We start from the raw sequence: 23,414 nt of genomic DNA on the forward strand, positions 1-23,414 counted from the left end.
TAATTCTGCCTTGCCTTATGGCTTTTTATGTTACTGTGATTGAATATAGTGTATCATTTCTTAGAATAGGTTCAGAAGGAATTTATAGTATCACATTGACCTGTTACCTTAGAGTTTACATTATTTTGGTCTTGGTTCTTGGGTCTTGAACTATCAGGTATTAGGCGTTCTAGCATAGCAGCTGTTAAAGAATTTTCTTTTTTTTTAAATGGAGGTACTGGAGATTGAACTCAGGACTTTATGCATGCTAACATGCACTCTACCACTGCCCTGTTAATTCTAAATTTTCAATAAGGTGTTAAGTTTCTGTGGTGAAAATCAGCCACAACACAAGATTTGTTTAGCAATTTTTGTGTTTCTTCCTACTTGAAAATATTTCATTTGATTATCAGAAACAGTGGTAAAGATGGGACACTATTCCCAATTTACAGATGAAGAAACTGATACTGTGTAAAAATAAAGTGGCCAGGGTTTTGTTTTGTGGGGTTTTTTGTTTGTTTTTTGTTTTTACCTCATATCATAGACTCAACTCCTTTTTTCTTCTACATTTTGCATTAAGCCTAAATGTGCAACTTTATGACATACCTGCTGTTTTCTTGGGGTAAACTGCCAGATACAGATCTTTTTTTTTTTTTCCTGTTTTCAAAAAATTGAAGTATAGTCAGTTTACAATGTGTCCGTTTCTGGTGTACAGCATGTTTCAGTCATACATATTACATACATATATTCCTTTTATTTTTTCACTATAGGTTACTACAAGGTACTGCATATAGTTCACAGTGAAACTTTAGGTTTTGGTGGGTGGGGTTAATTGGGTTTATTTATTTGTTGGTTGAGGTGCTGGGGATTGAACCCAGGACTTCATACGTGCTAGCCATGCACTCTACCACTGAGCTATACCCTTCCTCCACCCTAAGATCATTGGTTCTCAAACTTTGAAATTCATGGACTCACCTTGGGGACTTACTAAAACAGAGTGCTGGACCCCCCCCCCCCCCCACAGTTTCTGAGTCAGCAGGGCTGGAATGAGGCCTAACTGCATTTCGAACGAGTTCCCAGGTGATGCTGATGGTGCTGTTCTAGAGACCACACTTTGAGAATTACTGTCCTAAAATAATTTTTATAAGGGTAAGAAACTTGAACTAGTTGGGCTTATAATGGTAATACTAAAACTACCTTTTATTGAGAGCTTAGAGTGTGTCAGGCATTGCTAAGTGCTCACAACCCTAAGTAGGTTAAAAAATGATAGATCATTTTGCAGTTAAGGAAACTTAAAACTTCTAGAGATTAAATTTCTTGAACATTACAGCTAATTGGCTAATTTCCTAAATGGCAGATCTCCATCCCAGGTCTAAAGCCAAAGCCTGAATTCTCCACGCTACGCTGCCTAAAACGGTTGTAAGATTAAAATCCTTTTTCCGCCCGTGGCTACTCGGATTTAATGATGGAAAACCTCCGTGCAGGATGAGCTGGGGATCCAGGCACCAAGAAGCTCCTGGAGTGTGCACTAGAAGCTGGGGCGGAAGGGGCGGGGCTTCGGCTGCGGAAGGGGCGGGCTTGGAGCTGCAGGAAGTCCCGTGTTGATGATGGCTCTATTGCCGAAGGGCCTGTAGCAGGGGTCCGGGCTCTTTCTTTGGCTTGATTGCTGCCCAGCCCCCGACCCAGCAGTCCCGGTGAGATTGCGGCGGCCACTCCGCTCGCCGCCATGCACGACGCCTTCGAGCCGGTGCCAATCCTAGAAAAGCTGCCTCTGCAGATCGACTGTCTGGCTGCCTGGGGTGAGGCGAGGGGCCGAGAGGCCAGGCTGGGTCAGCGCGGGAGCGGCTGGGACCTTTCAGGAGGCTAGGGAAGTGGACGGGCGTCTGGCTGTCTGGAGTCTGGTGGGACAAGGGGACTGAGATGAGGAAGGGCAGAACACTGTTGACAGTGAGGGTAGTGGGGATGTTTGGGCCATCCCCGGGGACCCAGGCATTTTAGGGACGTACACCTGCCCTAGCTTACGATACGGAGTTGGAGGTGGAGCTTTCCTTATTAATTGTGCTCAGCTTTGGCTCATTTCAATCTCAAAGCAGTCTTTAGTTCGAGGGGACAAAGCAGTGCGAAGTTCTCAGCCTTCCAGAGGCTTGCACTTGTCCAGGCCATTGTGTTGTTTTCCAGGTGAAAGACAACATTGTTTTGTTTTTTTGTTTTTTGGCGTTTTTGTTGTTGTTTTGCAGCGAACAAGTTAACACCTATGTCTTTTCTCCCTTAGTGTTTACTCATCGCTTTCTTCTCATTACTGTAGCTAACTTGTTACTCTCCACTCTTAATCTAGCCAAGTGGTTGATTGCCTTATAGTCAAAGTGCACAAGTTACTGGACTCTTGTAGGTAGGAGAGCATCATTCCAGTCTGTCATGAAACCTAACCCATAAAAACTTGCAGGATCCTCTTGGGATTGGCCAGTGCAGAAAGCAGGGTCAGGCATCTCTTCTGTGCCTAAAATACAAATGGTTTCTGGAATAAACCTTGACTCCTAACTATGAACATTTTGCTTCTTTCTATGAATGTTTGTGTCTGATTACCAAAGACCAAACAGAAGTAATTTTTAGTCTTTCCTGTTAATGTCCAGATCCTAGAAATCAAAGACCATAGAAATGTGGCTCAGAACCTTTAATCAGATCTTATACTGAGCTAGGTACTCATGATGGGCCTGGTGGAATCTTGGTGGTAACCGGCATCTTATTCATCATCTGTGGACACTGCCACCCAGTCAGAGTTCATCACATCCTCTTCCATAAGGTGCTTTCACTTCAGATCTTCTTGTTAATGTGGGCCTCCTCTTTTAGCAGCTCTGGGCCTCTATAAAGTCACACCTCCACAGAAGGCTGTTCTAGTCCTTTGGGTTAAGGAGAGATTCCTGCTTCCTCTGATATCTCAAAAATACCTCCATTTTCTGTCATTAAATGCTCTCAGTGAAAATTAAAAATAAATAGAGGAGAAAAAAAAAAAGAAATTGATAAAAATGGAAGACCTGATACTCAACACAAAGCTTATTCCCCTGTTTCTTCATCAAGTATGTATTAAGTGCCTGCATGGACTATTCTCTGCTAAAGACAGGAATATAAGGATGAATAACAAACAATGCCTTTGCTCCTAGGATACAGTGGCAGACAAAGAAATATGAACAGATTATAATACAAGATTAGTGATACTAGAGACAGGCTTCCTGATATGGGAACGTGGAGAAGGGCTATTCCACTCAGCCTAGAACATATGCTTCTGAAAAGGATGGATGCAGCTGCTTACCACACTTTACTTAGCTTGTCAGGATCCTTGACTTTGATACCCTCTGGGACTAGTAGTACATGTCTCAGTCTGTCTCACCAACTCCACTTTATCACAGTAGAGATACCTTGTACCTGTGCTTTCCAGGAGCACAGTTTTGAAATGGTAGGTAGTTTTCAGCCTGCGTGATCTCCAGCCAAACAGGAGAAATGCCCATTGCCTCCTAGGATGCTGTGACTGGTATGGGCTACAAGAGGCCATTTACCATCTCCTGTCTCGAAACTGCTTCATTTTCAGACTTTAGCAGCAATAAATATTGCTATTTCTAGTTGTTATCCCTTCTGTCTCCACCGTGACTTTAGGTGAAAAGTTCATCCAGGAACTTCCAGGATTCTGGAGGGCCAAATAATATTTGAGCTGGAAGATGTCATAGAACCACCATAACCCATCTCCTGGGAAATGGAAATGAGGAAGTTATTGATGATAATGGTGGTGATGATGATTTCTCCCTACACTCCAGAGTTGTAGAATCCAGCTGCCTCTTTAGCATCCTCACTTGGATATCTGGTAGCATGGCCAAAACAGTTCTTGATTTCACAACATGTCTGTCCCGCTATATCCTACATCCAGCAAATGGCATTTCTGCTTACCCATCTGACTAAGGCCAACGGCCTTGGAATTATTCTAGACTTCTCTTATACAGCCACAGCCAATCCATCAGCAAATGTTGTCTGCTCCACCTCCCAAAAAAATCTGCAGCCCAGTCTCTTCTCTCTATCTCCACTATCACCACTGTTGACACACAGTTCTCCCACATCTGAATTACTGTAGTAGTCTTCTGACTGATGTCCCTGGGTTTGCCATTGTGCCATTTGCAGTATTTTATCCATACAGAGGTAGAGCGATCCTTTGAAAACGACCAGGTCACATCCCTCCTCTGCTCAAATTCCCCCAGTAGCTTCACATCACAGCTATAAGTTCCAAAGTCCTTACCACGATTTGCGGCACCTGTCATGATCAAGCCTCTGATTACTTCGCTGACTTTATCTCCTATGCTCTTACCCTGTGCTCCTTTCTGGTACTAGTCACATGGTCTTCCTTGTTCTGTGAACACATAAAGCACGTAACTACCTCAGGGCCTTTGCACTTCCTGTTTCTTCTGCCTGGTACTCTCTCATCCTCTATATTACATGGCTCATTTCTCATTTCATTTCAGGTCTCCGCTGAGATGTCACGTAAATCAGCAAGACCTCTAACTATTCTACATGAAGGAAAATGGCACATCCACCAATGTGCTACTCTTTTACTCAGCCTTATCTTCTTAGCACAGATTGCCACCTAATGCTGTTTTCTATGTTATTATTGTCTCTCTCATTCTGTATTAGAATATAAATTCCTTCAGAGCAGTAACTGTTTTGTACATTGCTTTATTTGCAGTACCTAGAACAGTTCCTGACTCATAATGGATACTTATTAAATATTTGTTTAATTAATAGTAATAGTATTGGCTTCCATTATAGAGTACTAATTTGTATTAAGCATTTATGAAATAATAACGCCATTATGCAGAGGAAGAATCTGAAAATTTAAGTAGTTTTTCTGAGGTCACATGTCCAGTAAATCATGTCTGATTCTAGAGCCTCGTTCTCAAACTTCAATGTATATTCAGAGCCTATAAAAAAATGAATGGATGTGTGTGTGTATGTGTGTATGCACAATGATTTTTACTTATATTTCCCAAGTAAATGATGGAAAAATAAATTAAAATGATTAATACGGTTACCTGTAGCAGAAGAAAGAGAACAGGGTGGAGTGGACAAGGATGGAAGCTAGACTTCTCATCATTTTAGCTTTGGTACTGTGTGAATGTCTCATGTAATTAAAAAAATTAAATTTAAAAATGCAGATTTCAGGGCACCACTGCAGAATCATTGCATCAGAGTCTCTGGGAGCAGGGCTCAGGAATGAGCACTTTTAATAAATCCCAGTGATTCTGATGCAGCTAATCAGGGGCTAATGCTTTGAGAAACAGTGTTCTTTGGCCTGGGGCCCAAAGAAGGGAAATGACCACTACCGTGTTTGCGTGTGGGCTCTGCCATGTTCGGCGGTGGTAGTTTATCACATGCATTTGGACTGGGTTGCACTGTTGGATGGAGCTTCTTTAGGGTAATTGTGGGCAAGAGGGTTCCACCTAACTTCCCAGGAGGAATCAGGTCCAACCTTGTGGCTCAGGATTTGGCCATCAGGAATTTTCTAGGGCTGACCCTCTTTTGTTTTTGTGTATATTGCCCGTTTGTGTAGTGCATTCCACTTTCTGATGTGCAGTGTTGAGTCTCAGAAGGGACTGTCTACCCCGTGCTGGGCCAGCTCTGCAGGTTTCTCATTTTCTGTGTTTTGCATGTGTTATAACATGTCCCAGAACGTGCATGGACCAGCGTGGGTCAGGGCCTCTGGCCACCTGCCCCCTAGCTGACTTCTGTAATCAAAGTTCTGTGCCATTATTACATCTGGATGCTGCACTGTTTTTCCTTACGAGTTTGAGGATTATATATGAGTATGTATGTGGTGCTTTTACTAGTTAAAAAGAAGTTGTTGCAATACTCTGCATATTTGATAAATGAATTTTCCTCAGCTTCTCCAAATGGATGCTTGAGAACGGTCACATAAAATTTCAGTTAAAAAATTTTTTTTTAATTTTAGTGAATTAGTAGGGAAGGGCATAGTTCAGTGGTAGAGTGTACACTTAGCATGCACAGGGTCCTGGGTTCAATCCCCAGTATCTCCACTAAAAGATAAATAAACCCAATTACCACCCCCCCCAAAAAAAGGAAAAAAAAGAATATTAAAAATTTTTTTCAGTGAATTTATCTGATTCCATTTTATGACCAATAGAGTAGCTGTTTGATAAGAAACATCTATTGGCGAATAAACATTTCAATAAAAATGAAAAGTAGACTCTTGAAAGTCATGCTGAGGAGTTGGACTTCGTATTGGGGTGGTGCAGCTTCATGGGGACTTTTTAAGCCCCAGTGTGATGGCATCGGAGAGATGCTCTCAGGTAACCGATAGCAAACATGGAAGGACACACAGAGTGAGTGAGACCAGCCATGTCCATCGCAGGGGTCCCTGAAGAGACTCTCCGGGAGAGGGCTGTTGTCAGGTACCTTGCAGGGGTAAAACTGATGGGCCTTGCAGACCTGGTTGGGAGATGAGGCTGTTAAAAGGGGTAAAGAAAAACAGTAACTGGCAAGGGATTGTATGTCAGGGTGAAGAGGAAGGATGGGGAAGATGGTCAACATTATGTTGGTCTTTTGGTTATAGATTTTTATGTATGTTATAAATGAATTAAAAATGTTTCCCACTTCATTTTATATATATCTGAAATATCAATGAGTGTCCTGAAATCAACTTTAATTTTATCAGTTGCTCGATACAGTGGTATCTATAAGTAAAGTTCTAAACATAGTATCTTTTGCAAAGCAAGCATGATGCACTGTATTTTTTTCCCCATGTTTTGCTCCAATTTAAGTCTCCAGCCTTCCTTTAGAGCTAGTATTATTTCTGATTTCCATTTATGTTATTGAGAGCACACAGTGTCATACTTTTTGTGTCCTACCTTTACTTTAAAACACAAAAGGAGACAGAGTCACTCTCTTTTTAAAACACAAAAGGAAGATTAAGGGCATCAACCTGAAGAAATGTTCCTGGTGTGGCTCCGGACCTGTTCTTAGAAACATAACCATTGCCTTTCAGACAGCCTCTGGCCAAAACCCATTCTTTTGAGATGGAATGTGTTAGTAAGTGCATGACAGCTTGTGGTTAAGGGTCAGACAGATTGGGATTGGAATCCTACTCTGCTCTACATATCTTACTACCTACATGACTCTGGACAAGTTACTTAATCCCCTGGGCCTCAACTTCCTCATCTATAAAATGGGTATTTAAGAAAAGGCCATACTTAAAAGGATAGTTGTGAGGATTTGTGAAATAACATAAGTGCTTAGCATTTCCTTAAACACAGTGTATGCTCAATAAAGTATATCTATTTATATCATTAGCCAATATTTTATTTTAGAAAGGATCAAGAGTTTAGGAAGGGAATGAGTGACGTTTATGTTACAATATCAAAAAGCTGAGGAAGTGTCTGTACATGCTTAACTTCCCTGAATGATTTAATGTAAGTCTGTCAGGGTAGTTATGTAAGTCCTTTCAGAACCTTTTTACTTTTAGCCTAGACCAATGTCTTCCAAAATGCTCCCTAAACGAACAGCATTAGCATCACCTGGGGACTTGTTAGAAATTTGGGTTCCCAGGCCCATTTCCAGACCTACTGAATCAGAAACTGAGAGCCAGGCCTAGCAATCTTTTAACGAACCCTCAAATAATTCTAATAGACACCAAAGTTTAAGAACTACCATCCTAGACCATCTCTCTCTCTTTTTTTTAATAAGAGCTTTATTGAGATGTAATTCATATACCATAGAATTCACCTATTTTAAACTGTACAATTCAGCGGTTTTTAGAACAGTCACAGAATTGTGCAAGTATTGCCACAGTCAATTTTAGAATATTCTCATCACCCTAAATAGAAATCCTGTTTCTTTTCCCCCAAGCCCCCCAGCCCAGGGCAACCACTGATCTTTCTGTCTATAGATTTGCCCATTGTGGACATTAATATAATAGAATCATGCCATTCGTAACCTTTTTTGTCTGGCTTCTTTCATTTAGCATAATATTGTCAGTTCCATCCCTAGCGTAGCATATATCAGCCCTTCATTCCTTTTAATGGCTGTCTAATACTGCATTGTATGGATGTGCCACATTTTGTGTATCCATTCATCAGATGACGGATATTTAGGTTGTTTCCACATTTGACTATGGTGAATAATACTGCTATGAACATTTATGTACAAGTTTCTGTGTGGATGTAGGTTTTCCTTTCTATCATGCCAATATCCATGGGTGGTATCACTAAGTCATACAATGATGGTTTAATCTTTTGAGGAACTATTAGACTATTTTTCAGAATGCTGCACCATTTTATATTCCTGCCAACAATGTATGAGGGTTCCAGTTTCTTCGTATCTTTGTCAACGCTTATTAATCTGTTAGATCATCTTTTGAGATCGTGAATTCTGTAAGCTTAATGTGCTGAGACGCTTCTTGTTTTCCTAAAGTAACATCGTTAAAGCTTCGAAGGCTTTAACTGTTATTTCTGACATTATATCCCTAGTTTCATGTTTATACTGTCCATTTTATGATTTTATAAACTTCCCTCACATTTTTTATCAGTTGAATTTTGAAACAAGGAAGTCAGGAACATTTTTCATTCTCTAATATGTCTCTCCTCCTAGTTCAATAAATATTTTTTTGATTGGTTGATTCTCAAACATTGCTCAAATATAAACATTCCTTAGTTTTGCAAAACACCTTGGCTATCAAAAGCAACTCATTTTCTTAACGCTTTGATTTCTGATTATAAGCCCGAGCTAAAGAAATAGGGTCTCACTAAAGCTGAATGACCTTTTCTTTTCCAGAGGAATGGCTGCTTGTTGGAACAAAACAAGGACATCTTCTTCTTTATAGGATTAGAAAGGATGTTGGTAAGTGGCAACTTTCCAGAACCCAGTATGAAGTGGCTTACTGTTCATATAAAAAAAAGTTTTGCTAGTCTGGTATACAGCTGTTCAACCAGTGATTCCTAGACCATTAAAGGAGTGATTGGGATTGGTGGCAGAGCAGTGGGAAAGTGGGGAGAAAGTTGTGAGCATCTCCAGGGTTTTTTTGGTTGTTTGTTCATTTGTTTGTTTTCTAGACTATAATTCCTCATCCCCCTCTGGGAAGTGGAGTTGGGTGTTTTTTCCCTTCTCACTTCTTGGAGACTCATGCCAGAAATAATAAATATTCTTGATGGGAATAAAATTCTCATATAAATGATATGGTAGTAGGAAAAGAAATTAGGAGCCATTGATTATAAAGATCTTGTTAACCTCTAACCTCTAACGGGTAGACTAGGACAGAGAGGACTGGGTTTGAGTCAGGCTTTACTTCTCTTTGGCCATGTGACTGTGACTAGGTCCTTTCCAGTGTCAGTTTCCTCTTCTATAAAATGTCTTACAAAATTGTTTGGTGTCAGATGCAAGGACTTTGAAAACTAGAGCTTTAAGCAAATGTTACTTTGTCAGTAAAAATGTAGAATGATAGCTAAAAGTATTTGAAGTTTGTTCTGTTAGAATATTCTCTAGTGGGAAAAAAAGTCCCTCACTCCCTTTTCCTGATTTTATTTCTGTGCTCTCCTTATGGAAAATTAATGTGTTTAGATATTATATCCTGGAGCTACATAACTATAGAAATGGGCTGTTAATCCCAGAGTAGTTTCAACCATCTGAAATTGTCATTATTTGGCTATATAAGAAAAAACAAAATGTATGGCTTTCAGCAGTAAATAGCTAATCGGTAACTTCCCATAGTAAATGGTACTGATAAAGCCTGCTCTTTGGAACCGGTAGTAAGGGTAACATATTGGGGGAAAAGAGCAGCTCACTGGTGTAAGGGAGGAAGAAAATTCTTTTTTACTCTACCCATTTTAGGTTGATTGAATGGGGACCTGTACATCAGAGAAGCAACAAAACAAAGGAAAAGGACTTTGAGTTTCTAGGGTGGCAAATTACAAGAAGGCAAATGTACTGGGGAACTAATTGTAGATAAGTTTGTTATGTAGATTCCTTTGGTGCTGATAAAGGTCTCTAAATTGATTCAGTGTTGTCCTTGGTAGAGAGGGGAGGGGAGGTACCTTTATAAATTTATGTCTTGCTCTTAGGCAGATGGGGGAGAGGAGAGAACTTTTCTTAGATTTCCTTCTTCTCAGTTACCTTCAATTCAAAATGATCCTTAGGCCAGAGTAGCACATCTGGGCGCCATATTCTGCTACCCTTCACTGGTGCACTAGGGAAGGAGGAAGGTCAGGTTTTATGGTGAGAAACCAGAAGATGAAAGCAGGGTCTATTTCATTTTTAAGGTTTTCAATTTTCCTTTAAGTCAGAAGTCAGCCAACTTGTTCCAAAAGAAGGACCAAATGTTACCCAAAAACTGGCTTCGCTTCTTGGAGGGTGTCGAGCCAAAAGATACAACCAAGGCAAAGAGTGGGAGAAGGAAGGATTTATTACTTGTGGCAAGTGGGGAGAACACTGGGGATCTTTCTCAAAACAGTTCTCCCTGAACAGCAAAATTGGGGAGGTTTTAAGCTAGACTCCCCATGCATATTCATGAAGGGGCTTAAGCTGTCACAGAGTCCAAGCTTTAGGTGATTGAAGTCACGAGGGTCAGAAAAGGTCAACATCATCATCCCTTAGGTTCCAGTTGATCTGATCTGGTGGTTGAGGGGGTTTTTAATTATGCACAATTAAAAAAATTTTTTTTAAAGTGAGGCTAATCTCTACCATTGAAATGGAACTGGGAGTATTGACACCTAATTTGTTATCTTTGCTTTGTTACTTCTCTTGCCTGATAACAGGTTTGTTCTTTTGTTCCCTGAAGATGTTGTTACTGAGACCTATTCAAGGACGAGCATTTGTGGCCAGGCTTGGACCACAAAATGGCTTACACTCAAAGTGGCTTCTTTTGTGCCAAAAAAGCCATGCCTGACTCTTTCTCCAGGGACCCCCTACCTTATCACTTACACACATAGTAAATATTTTAGGCTTTGCAGGTCGTAAAATCTCTGTCATGACTATTCTACTCTGCAACTGTAGCAAAAAAACCACCATAAACAATATGTAAATGAATGGATGTGGCTGTGTTCCAATAAAGCTTTATTTACAAAAACATGTGGAAGGCTGAATTTGACCAACAGGTGATACTTTGCTGGCCATTGCTTTAAATTTTTAGTTTTCAGAGCCAAAATATTTGTATTCTGTGACATCAACCCAGTCTGTAATTTAAAAATTAAGCCTTCCTTGGATTTTATTCAGCATTCCATAACTGTTTTAACTGTCTGCTTTGGGCCCAGATGATGTGTAAGACAGGGAGATAAGAGAGCCTAATATTCTTATCCCAATAATCGGTTCTTTGTGACATCAAATGCTAACTACTATAATAAAGTAACTTGTTTAGCATACCACTTTTGTAGGCTTCAGTCTACTCGTATCTTAGAGAAGCGTTAGATTACTTCTCATCTAAGGTCTTGACAACTTTATGTTTACTTCAGCAATGCCCTACCCTAGATCAATGGTTCTCAAAGTATGATCTTGTGAACGAAAATATCACCTGCTGTATCAGTAAACAGCCACTGCAATACCCTGACCATGCACCTGAGGGGATTCAGGGTGGAGAAAAACAGGACACTGGCCCTAGATAAGGTATTTATCAAAGGAATGGTTTCAATCAGCCCAGACTCTTACATCTTCCCATACATAGAAAATCGCTAAATTCATTTACTTGGGGTGTCTGTTTTTCTTAAATAGCAGTAATCTTTTGTAGTTCCACTACCTGTTTTTTTGTTTGTTTGAACTCCTATATACCCTGGCTCCTCCCTTACCTCTGATGTAGTCCTTTAGAGCTGTCCGAGAGGCTGCCTCCCAGGCGCAAGTCCTCAGCAAGTCCTCAGAATACAACATAATTCTCTACTTTTAGGTTGTGCTTTTTTTTTTTTTTCAGTAGACAGTTTTGAGATCCCAGGAAGTCCCCAAGATCTTTCAGAGGATCCACAACGTCGAAACGAACTTCACAGTAACACTAAATCATTATTGCTTTTTCACTGACATGTAAAATAAAGTAGCTAAAACTATTGTCGCTTAGCACAAGTTCAAGACAATGGTCAGCAAACTTACTGGCTCCACACTGTACTAGCAGTCTGTTTTTGCCCAGTGTGTACTCACAGTGCTTTTGTTTTTTAAAGCCAGTTTCACTTAAGAATGTTCTTAAGGCAGTAAAAAGTATTAATTTTATTATATCTAGACCTTTGAAAACACCTCTTTTAAATAATCTCTGTGATACAATGGCAGTACACAAACCACTTCTGCCGTGTGCAGGATTCAAAGCACAGTGGCTACGTCTCCGAGAAGTACTCCTGTGATTGAGTTATGAGCTGAACTGACCACTTATTTCATGGAGCATCATTTTTGCTGGTTTTCAGACCATTTGACTGTTCCATAGATGTCTTCTTAAAAATGAACAAAGAGAGCCTGTCGCTTTGAAGATTACAACTGGCAGTATTTGTTACTAACGATAAAGGCACAGCTTTGAAGGGAAAATTAGAATTGTGGAAAAATTGCATCCACTCCCAGGAGCTTGACAGCTTCTCAGTACTTAATGATTTTTCTCATGAGATTGGGGTGATAATGAGAATGATTTTTTTTTAAGTTCTATAACAAAATGTGTCAGCATTTGGAAAATCTGCATAACTATATGAACCAGTATTTTCCAATGCATGAAGTTTCTAAATCAAGCATGGATGAAAGATCCATTCAAAGTGTAAAGTAGACCAATGGACTTTAATTTAACAGAAAAGTTCATTAATATGTTTCAGATTCCAGATTGCAAGAAATTCCATTTGTCAGGTTTTGGTATAGCATCAAAGAAGATCCACAATTATATGAAAAAGCTATTAAACTCTTCCTCCCTTTTCCAGCTGAATGTCTGTGTGAGGACAAATTTTTGTCATACGCTTCAACCAAACAACCTGTCAAAACAGATTAAATGCAGAAGCAGATGTGAGGTTCAGCTGTCTTCTGTTAAGCCAGGCATTAGCAATTTACAAAAATATAAAAGTACTTTTTTTTTAATTTGGGAAGATAGTTATTATTCATAAAAATATGTTATTTATGCTAACATGGAATGAGCTAATTACTATTAGGTTTAAATCAGTTAATGCATGTTTTTAAAATTCCTCAGTTTTAATTTCTAAAATGGTAAACATTGGTAGCTATAATCCATGTAAAAGTATTGGTCCTCAGAAATTTTTAAGGTTATGAAGGGGTCCTGAGACCAAAAAGTATAAGAATCTCTACCCTAGATAATTCTGCTTACAAAGAGAATTGTGGAGAAATGCGTTTAGCATGCATGAGGTCCTGGGTTCAATCCCCTGTACGTCCGTTAAAAAAGAAATAAACCTAATTACTCACCCCCTCCAGCAAAAAAGCAACAAAAACAAAAAGAGAATTGTTAGAGGTAATAAAGTCCTTTTCAAATACAGAACTCTTTATCAAGTAGTAATGACTAATTTTTTTTTCTTGTGAGATATAATGGTATAATACAGGGCAGGTTTCTGAATCTCCCACTGCTTCAGGGTCCTGTCTCCATCGCATCTGAGTGACAAGGGGAGGAAGTAAGAGCAGCTTTGGTGGCATGGGCCCTTCTGGCTGCCGCAGAGGATCTCCAGCATCATACCTGGGGCAGGGAGGGGCACCACTAGCTGTGGGCAACATCCCACGGTCAGCGGTGTGGGCAGTGTCTCCCTGAGCTGGGAGGCAGGTAGCAGGGTGTGGGCTCAGCACACAGGCTTGATGGAGTTGGCCTCTGGGCTCTCTCACTGGCTGCTGGACCCGTCAGGTCTGTCAGCTATGAAAGTGGAATAATAATACCTACTTCTTGGGGTGGTTGTGAGGTTGCAGAAGATATATATAACAGAACCCGGCACTTAGTTACTGCTCAGTTAATGATGCTGTTATTACTATGGTAATTATTCTCTTTGACTCTTTGGTGACTTTTGATGCTAAATATTTTTGTCCAGCAAGACTGGCTTCACCTGTTTTTATGGTCTATAACCTTCTTCCCCTTCTTTGTAACAGTGTCAGCAGATGTAGCATCACCTGAGAGTGGCAGTAAGTGTAGCTGCATTAAATTGCTTTAGCTCTGGCGATGGTGTTGAGTGTTTGCCCTGTCCTGTGATGCAGGACATAGGGTAGCTGCTGGGATTTAGTCAGTCTGTCTAGATCTAAGGATGCTTTCAGCTGGGTTTCATTGCTTGGGGTCCTATATTTGACTGTTACTTTTCACACTCTTCTTCTGTGAATACCTTGCCAAGGTACTATTCTGTAGGATAAAGTCCTCACCAGTACCTTGCAGCTTCGGTAAACTTCTGTGGTGTGGTCCTTTATGCTAATGCCGAGTGAAGGTGCATGAAACCCTCTGTTCTAAAGTTGGAATTGAAAGCAACTTACTGTACTCAGTAAAGACAGCTGGGTACTTTAGATTTCCAGCTTATAGTCTTTTAGGAATTCTTTAGATTCATGTAGGAGAGCCATATGGAGCAGCATTTTTTTGTTGTAGTTATTTTTTTATAAATTCCTGTGTTTGGAAATGTAACTGCTTGTTTCTTTCCCATAGGTTGCAACAGGTTTGAAGTGACACTAGAGAAATCCAATAAGAACTTCTCCAAAAAGATTCAGCAGGTAGGCAGTGATGGTGGCCTCTACAAGAATATTTGACTTTTATGAGCCCCCATCAAAGCCAATAACTTTGGTAACGTTATTTATTTATCTTTGACTCCTCTGCTCTCTGCCTCCCATTTATGCAGGATCTCTGTCCACCCATCACATACCTAAGATCCTCTTTCATGAGCACATAAATATAAGTCAGATCCCTGTCACTGACATAGGCTTTTAGTCCCTTTTTAGTATTGTAGGTAAATGGATGTTGGCTAAACCTTGTCAGAAGTGTTTGAGTCTAATGATTTGCTATTTTTCAGATCCATGTGGTTTCCCAGTTTAAGATCCTGGTCAGCTTGTTAGGTAAGAAAAGAGGTTGCATTTGTATTTCATATGTCAAAAAGCAAAAGCTATGACCTGATTAACCCTGTAACGGTTAAGTTGATAGTTGTTACTTAACAATGTAACTGACAGATTCCAAACCAGGTACAGCAGGGTACACAGGTAAAAAAGGCACCAGCATCCCCCATAAACTTGAGCTCTGTTTTCCAAGAAGTATCACCTCATTCATTCATTCATTCATTCAATAATTGAGCCAATATCTCTTGAGCTCTACTCTAGACACTGGGGATACCAAGTTGAATGAGACAAGGTTTCTGTCTTTGAAACTTAGGTTCTGATTGTGAAGACCAAAATGACAGAAAGTAATCATGTTAACAGTGTAATAAGTTACAATGGAAATTTATAAAAAGTGTTGTGGGATCTTAGTAGTGAGAGGGACGACATTGTCTAGTGGATGACTAGGATTTCAGAGGGAAGAGAGAGGTAGGCAGAGCATTGTAGGCAGCGGGACCAGCCTCAGCAAAGGCCCTGAGACCTGGCCAGACTTAGGATATGTGGGGGAGAGTGGCGAGAGACTGGTGAGAGACAGATCACGGCCACACTATTTAGGACCTGTTTGTTTTGTTTTGTTTTGTCTTAAAGGTAGCTATACTAGAAAACTGTGATCATTTATAGTGGTGTTTTATCTCCTTCCAAACAGAAAATAATATTTATGTCCATGACCTGTTGACATTTCAACAAATCACTACGGTTTCTAAGGCAAAGGGAGCATCTCTGTTCACATGTGACCTCCAGGTAAGTGTGGGCAAGGTGAAATCTGACTTTGTGCTTTGATCTACATCTTTCCTACCATTAGATGGGAAGGATAAGATTGATATCCAGACTCAGCAGAGACTCTGAAGAGAGTATTTGATTTTAGATTGTATCAGAGAAGTTTCCCCCTTAGTGTATGACCTGAAGTTGAAGCACTTGCATTTTGTGTGTGTGTGCTAATTAGAGCACCGGACAGCCGTCTTTCAGGAGGCAGCTAACCAAAGATGGAAGCCCTTGCCGTGGACAAACCGTTAGTGGGAAATCGAGACTGTTAACAGTACGTGAACACAGCAATAGGACATTAAACCGACTCTTGTTCTAAACATGTCATTGTGGTCTTTGTCTTTAGGGAGTTTTCCTATTCAGAAAAGACATTTCTCCTGATTTTTGCCAATTCATCATCCTTCAAGATCTACCCCACCCCTCTGCTCAGCTTTGATCCCTTTTTCATATTTGTGGTCTACATTGACGCTGCATCGGTTGGGCACTTTCTGTCCCCCCACTCCTTTAAAGCATTAAACGTGGGCTTGCTGTCACTGACACAGGCTGATCCCTGACCCTGCATGTATTGACAGCCATGAACAAGAAACATTTAAGAAAAAAGGGAGGAAGCAGTTATGTAAGTTCTTCTGTCTGAATTACAAACGTCCATGGGATTGCTGGGGCCGGGGCCTCTGACTGGCCTGCTCGGCCTCTTGTTTCTGAGTACATCTTAGAGAGTGGTGTACTTGGACTCAGCTTGTCTGGCAGTGTGACTTTGTATTGCAGGGGGTGTTCAGATCAGTGGCCATTTCAAGGTAGAACATCCCTAATTCACTTGTCACTCAGTTACGGCGTCATCATATGCACATCCTCATTCGCTCTGGGCGTCTCTTCCCAGCACGCAGAGACTGGTGAGGAGGTGTTGCGGATGTGTGTTGCTGTGAAAAAGAAGCTGCAGCTCTATTTCTGGAAAGACAGGGAATTTCACGAATTGCAGGTAAAGTCCACTGTTACCTGGTCCATGGGTTGGGTGGGAGCTGCTGCTAAGTTGACCTGCAGCTTGAAAGACTTCCTTTCAGTTCTTGTGAAGCTCAGGACCCCAGTCTTGGAGTTCTTCCCAGATGAATGCTCTGCTTGAGTACCTGAGGGTTATCCATGCCCACCTGTCAAGGTGTCCGGGCCTTCAGAGGCAGGGGTGACACAATTCTACATCTGTACAGGTTGATTTATATCAAAGAGGGTTTCCACCTTTTATGAATGCACCTTGTCCAGTTCACAGGTGACTTAACATTTTTATAATGGGTGGCTTCCTGGCCTTGTGCTAATAGGATTATATTCAGATGAGGGTGAGGGTGATTTTACAGAGTTGGGGTAGAATAACAGGAAGATCTTTTTGTTTTTGCCTTAACATCTTTCCAGCTGAACTCTTGTTCTCTTTCTTCAGGGGGACTTTAGTGTACCAGATGTACCCAAATCCATGGCATGGTGTGAGAACTCTATCTGTGTGGGTTTCAAGAGAGACTACTACCTAATAAGGGTAAAACTTACTATTTTGCAAATGTCATCTTGGGGAAGATGATTATGAATTTATCTGGGGAGATGATAATGTGCTTCTGAACTGCAGGTCAAGAGCATTATCATGGGCTGCTGTCTTGAGACTTCAGTGCTCAGGAATTATATACTAATTGTGATATTAAGACTTTGAGTTTCCTGCCCCTCAAAATCTTAGTATATCCTTATAAAAAATTATTATTATTATTACTTTAATGGAGGTACTGGGGATTGAACCCAGGACCTTGTGCCTGCAAAGCATGTGCTCTACCATTGAGCTATACCCAGCCCCCTGTTTTTTTAATTTCAAAAGCTATTTATTTTATTATAGAAAATATAGATAAGGAAAATAAAAGAAGTGCAAGTCATCCATAAACCCCCCCACTCAGAAGTTATCACTGTTAACTTGTTGCTGATGGACTTCTGCCCTGTTTACAAAAATATCATATTTTGTAACTGGCTTTTTTTCTCCTAACCTAAGTGGGAAATATCCGTGACATTGGGTTTTTTCCCTACAGTGTGCATACTGTATTTAGAAAATGTTGGTATGCTATTCATTTTATAAAATAGTATAAATTTCTTAGCTTCATACACCTTTCATGATCCCCAGACTTGGCATTTCTAGAAGTTTTTCTCCCCACCTCCCACCTCCCTGCTGTGTTACCTGTTTATTGTTTAACTAGTTAATATATTTGTTCTATAATTATATTCTTGGGGTAGCCTAATTTGATCAGCATCTACATTGTGATTACAAAATTTATCCTAACAAACTCAGTATTTCTTTATGCCAGACAGGGAATATTATTGGCTTCTGTAGGTTTAGGGTTTTAATTTGATTTTTCAGACCATCTATTCATGCCTGTGGCTGGAGAATGCTGGGTGACTTACTTTGTGTCTTCCTGTAGGTGGATGGAAAGGGGTCCATCAAAGAGCTCTTTCCAACAGGAAAACAGCTGGAACCCTTGGTTGCCCCTCTGGCAGATGGAAAAGTAGCCGTAGGTCAGGATGATCTCACCGTGGTGCTCAATGAGGAGGGGGTCTGCACGCAGAAGTGTGCCCTGAACTGGACAGACATCCCGGTGGCCATGGGTGAGACCGCCATAGCTGCTGCTTCCCACTTTGGGCAGGGGTTGTGCAGCCCCCGTGGCAGAACGGAACCCCATTCTTAGCTTTTGCAGACTGCAGATACACTGTCGTCCGCTTTGTTTCTCTTCTTGTAAATAGATGAGTGTTTGAGGGTCATTAAAAATGGGATATTCTGGTTTTTGTAGGAAGTTAGGTTTCGTCCCAGAGGGGAAGAAATATAAACAGAACTGTACATTTTAGGAAGTGATTGTCTACTGCTGTTTTTACCTCTTAGTTCCTTTTCTTTTACCTCCTTTTAAATGGGTCTGTTGTGTCCTCTGCCAAATAGACTACATTTGGAAATTAGTGGAAATTCTTTGGTTGGTCCTCTAATACCTGTAACTCAGCATCAGAAGGTTTGTGATGTGGTGGTTGTCGCTGCTCTTGTTTTTGTAGCTTAGCAGCACAGACTGCATTCACGTGTCAGTCTCTGTCCTACCGGTTAGCTGTTTCTGCTCCTCCGCCTGCCACAGGCTCTCAGCTCTCTGCGATGGTATTGCCTGGGAGTGTGTGAGCACGCTCGCAGCAATTCATTTTCAATTGGAAGAGTGAGCATTTTATAATAGTTACTGCTGTGGAGGGGGCTGCAGGCATGCTGTCTTTAAGGGCCGTAGCTTGGGAGACGAGGATTACATCTTGGAAAAAGAGGTGAAACAAGGCACTGCTTAAGGTGTTAAATCAGAAGAGTTGAGATTTTCTAGTTTAGAAAGGGGAATTTCATTGTTCAATACATCAGTAAGAAGTTTCATTAAGATTGGACTAGATCAGGCAGGGAATTTAGGATCTGGCTTGAAGAAAAATTTCTTTCTTTCTAGGCAGAAAGAATAGTTGAACAGTGAGCAGAAATGTGGAAGACATGCTGATTGTGAGAGGGCAGGCGTTCCAGAGACTGACCTGGCTGAAACAGGCGGTGTGGATAATGGAGGAATACGGGCAGGGTCGGTTGTTAGAGGCCCATGTGAAGGTCTGAGAGGCCAGCAGATCCTAAGTGGTAAAATTGATGAAAGCATCATGTTCTAGGGGTGATTATTCTGGTGGTGTTTAGAGATGAACAGACCAGAAGGAAAATAAATCAAAATGACCGTATTTTACACCACTCAAGATGATGTGTATTAACAGGTTTGGGGAAGCTAAGAGCTTCACAAGAGGCTTCATGATGTTCTAGGGACCCTTGTTTTCCCTTCGGAAGAGGAACTGCAGCAGATGAGGTGAAGATGCGGGGCACTGGAAGTAGCTTTCTGATTCCCCAGCGTTAGAGTTCCTGTTTTAAAAGCTTTGCGAGTGCCCAGCACCTTTGGCCACATTTCCCCAAAACATTTCTGTGCCTTAACATACTGAGGGAGAGGAAGTTCTTTCTGAGGCGGGTGGGAGAATCACCGTCTGACAGGAAGAAGCCTAAACTTCTTAGGATGGGTCACCTTTTAAACTTGGTTGATGTTTCTGCTCCCCTCGTCACTCCTTCAGCCAGGTGCCCATCATTTGCAAAGGACCCCTCATCACTGTGCCTTCGTCAGTGCTGTTGCCTTTTCCTTTCTTTGCCCAGCAGTGTCCTGCTTGAGTGACAAGGCCCCGTTCAGTGGCACTTCCTCTCTGAAGTCTCCTCTGACCTGCAGGCAGGATTAGTCACTTCCCCCTGGTGCTTCCACTGCCCTTTCAGTTTTCTCCGTCATGGCAGTTGCACTGTCCCACTGGCTGTGGTGCATTGTCAGTCCCCCCTCCTCGTGTAGGAGCTCCAGGAGCTCTGGACTCCAGTCTTGGTCCACGTTGAGCAGTGCCTGAAACATCATAGCCTCCTAGTAAGTGCTTGCTGAGTAGTCAATCACGGTCACTGTCAGCCATTTATTGGCCACACTGCCAAGTTTGAAGACACAGAGACCCAGACCATCTCTGTTGTCAAAGAGCTGGGGAGACTGAACAAATGATAAGATGTGGCCACCAAGAAGGCTTTCTATTCTAGATTACTTCTTTTATTAAGTGAGATCTTATGAAAATGGGCCAGATTAAAAAGGACAGAGGAATTTTATGTATTTATACAAATTAACAGGAAAGAAAATTGGAATAGCTTTTCAAAATGAGGCCAGCATAAAAAGAAAAGAATCCAATACGAAACAACATGCTGCTTAATTTTAATTTTTGGTAAAAGTGAAAAATACCACCATAATAACAATTAACAGCATTCAAATTGATGAAAGTATCTTTAGGCCTCATTTCCTCATTTCTGAGTTCCCTTCTGGCTTTGAAATTTTATCAGATTATTCATTTAGAATATAAATATTGCAGATATAATATGGAAAACTTTATCAGAAAATAAATAACAAGGAAAATAAATTTATAGCAAGTTAGCCACACTAAGAAACTATTCTTATGAATATATTCTTTGAGGTTAAATTTTTATATGGTAATTATGCCATCTAGTGGTTCATTTTTTACTAATTTTTTTTTACCTTTTAAAAAATTTTATTTTTAATTGTCATAAAAAAACACGTAACATAAAATCTGTCACCTTAACCATTTGTAAGTGTATAGTTCAGTAGTGTTATGTATATTCACATTGTCGTGCAGCAGATTTCAGAACTTTTTAATTTTGCCAAACAAACTCTAACCTATTAAACAACAACCCATTTTCCCCTCCCCCTAGCCCTTGGCAGCCACCATTCTACTTTCTGTGTCTATGAATCTGACACTCTAGATATCACATATAAGTGGTAAAAAATGGCTACACTGAGAATGCCATCCAGCTGCCTTCTCTGTGAACTGTGGAGCATCAGGTGGAGCTTTGCATCTTTTCTCTGTGAAAATCTCAAGCAGAAACAGCCTTGGCCAGATGTGTGGATCTCTTTCTTTAGCATAAGTTTTGGGGAAAAAAGAAGTTGCCCTCCTCTTGCCCTTCCTAAAGGAATGAAAGAAGTTATGTGACCTTGCTCTCCCACTGACGTGTTGTTCGGGGCAGCCGCAGGAGGCCTTTGGCCTGGCTCTGTGACTGATGAGAAAGGAGCCAGTAACGCTTTCACCCAGTTCTTGCAGGGAAACAGTAGGAGTGAAATCAGGTCCCTCTGAGCAAAGCTGGATGCTTCCTTTCTGTGCAAGAGATTTCTCTGAGCATCACTGAGACAAACATTTTTTTTCTTTGTATATCACAGTGTAGGATCCTGGCTTGGTATTTGACTAGTGGACTATTTGGAGATCCAAAATGCAGCTTAGAAATGAGAAGCTGAAACAGTCCATAAACCTAAAGCCTTAGACCAGAACCGCAACTCAAGATGTTCTCTCTTGCACAGAGCACCAGCCTCCCTACATCATTGCAGTGTTGCCTCGATACGTGGAGATCCGAACATTTGAGCCAAGGCTTCTGGTCCAGAGCATTGAATTGCAGAGGCCTCGTTTCATTACCTCGGGAGGGTAAGGGATTGTTTTCTTTACTGTAGCTGCCATATTATTCCAAAACTCTAAAGTCATCTGTGTCGTCATGAAGCCCGTCCTCTTTTGCTAATCCTCTTACTCCTGTCTCCAGATCAAACATTATCTATGTGGCCAGCAACCATTTTGTTTGGAGACTCATTCCAGTCCCCATGGCAACCCAAATCCAGCAGCTTCTCCAGGACAAGCAGTTTGAATTGGCTCTGCAGCTTGCAGTAAGTCTTGTGTTTGAGATCCGGGAGTAAATTTGCCTTCCTCATTATTCTCCAAAGCAGGTGATTTGGGTTTAGACATTCATATTTAGTTCCGACTGGAGGAGTAAGCACAGAGCTGAAAGTCAGGGGGCTTGGATTCTGGATCTGACCCTGCCATAAAATATCTGTGTCACTCTTAAGTGATTTCCCTTTCTCAGTTTGCTTGTCTGTCAAATGTAGAATGAGTGCCAGTTATAATAATAATATTTCATAGAATTAATAGGACAATAAAATAATTGAATAGATATAGTATGACTTGGAAAAATGAAAGACAATACAGACATTAAAATGACAATCATAAATGTCAAGATTACAGTTTGGTTGAATGCACCAACTTAAGGGCTTTCCAAAATCCCTTTCCCCAGTAGGCTCCTGTGCTTGGAAAAGCAGGCCTTCTTTAGGTATTCTGAACCCACCTTAAGTTCTGCTGCAGTCAGCAGGGCTGCTCTCTTACGACTGTCACTCTCCTTGAACATTTGCATGGGGTGTTACTCACAGCAAAGTAGTGACCATGCTCTTTTTCAGTGATGCTTCCATTGCCAACACACTTCTTGGAGATTGACTTGAGTCCTGTCTTGGTCTTCTAAACATCCCCCGTGGTGATTACTGTCACCTGTAAAGGGTGGATTTGATTTTACGAAACAAGTCATTCCGAGCCTCACTTAGTCATTAAACCAGACACTGCTAATTTGGTAAAAGAGATTTTTATGAAGATAATAGTAGGAAAAGTTTTTAGAGTATCTTATAAATTATTTCTGAAAGAAAAACAGTGGTCACAAATTCTAGAATACAAATGTTTATAATCATATATGGTAGAAACTTTCAAAGAGCAACGTGTATTTTAGATGTATAAGTTCTAGATTTGGAATAAAAATCCAGTCTTTATTTTTTTTAATTTTTTTTTTAATTTTGAGGGGAGGGTAATTAGGCTTTTGTTATTTGTTTATTTTAATGGAGGTTCTTGGGATTGAAGCCAGGACCTCTTGCATGCTAAGTATGCACTCTATCACTGAGCTGTACCCTCTCCCCCCAAATCCAGTCTTAATGGTTAGACACATTTAATCTCCCATAAAGATTGTTTCTTGGGGCATTAAATTTCAGCATCTTACTTTTCCCCCCACTCATCTGTTGCTCTAAATTATTTTATTTTCATTTTAAAAATAATGAATCCCCATGAACCCACCTCCTGCCCCCCAAAATAACTTATATAGCCTCCATGTTCCTCCCCATCCTATCCCTCTGCCTACCCTCCAGACACAGCCATTACCCTAACTGTTGTGTTTATCATGCCCTTCAAAA

The 23,414-nt window shown here is 40.8% G+C and overlaps 1 protein-coding gene across 2 annotated transcripts in view; it reads left to right on the forward strand.

Moving 5' to 3' along the window:
* The first annotated feature begins 1,556 nt into the window (after positions 1–1,556).
* Positions 1,557–23,414, forward strand: part of VPS39 (VPS39 subunit of HOPS complex) — a 38,866-nt gene continuing 17,008 nt past the window's right edge. Inside the window, exons 1-11 of one of the 2 annotated variants that reach the window (XM_072962614.1) lie at positions 1,557–1,778; positions 8,803–8,868; positions 14,053–14,085; positions 14,591–14,655; positions 14,952–14,994; positions 15,674–15,768; positions 16,667–16,765; positions 17,213–17,305; positions 18,225–18,408; positions 21,723–21,843; positions 21,956–22,076. In XM_072962614.1, the coding sequence (XP_072818715.1) occupies positions 1,706–1,778; positions 8,803–8,868; positions 14,053–14,085; positions 14,591–14,655; positions 14,952–14,994; positions 15,674–15,768; positions 16,667–16,765; positions 17,213–17,305; positions 18,225–18,408; positions 21,723–21,843; positions 21,956–22,076 (993 nt within the window). In that variant the 5' untranslated portion in view covers positions 1,557–1,705. The remainder of the gene's footprint in view (positions 1,779–8,802; positions 8,869–14,052; positions 14,086–14,590; positions 14,656–14,951; positions 14,995–15,673; positions 15,769–16,666; positions 16,766–17,212; positions 17,306–18,224; positions 18,409–21,722; positions 21,844–21,955; positions 22,077–23,414) is intronic. The other variant, XM_072962615.1, reaches the window with a different exon arrangement.

Source organism: Vicugna pacos, chromosome 6 (assembly GCF_048564905.1).
Source record: "Vicugna pacos chromosome 6, VicPac4, whole genome shotgun sequence".
Classification (NCBI taxonomy): domain Eukaryota; kingdom Metazoa; phylum Chordata; class Mammalia; order Artiodactyla; family Camelidae; genus Vicugna; species Vicugna pacos.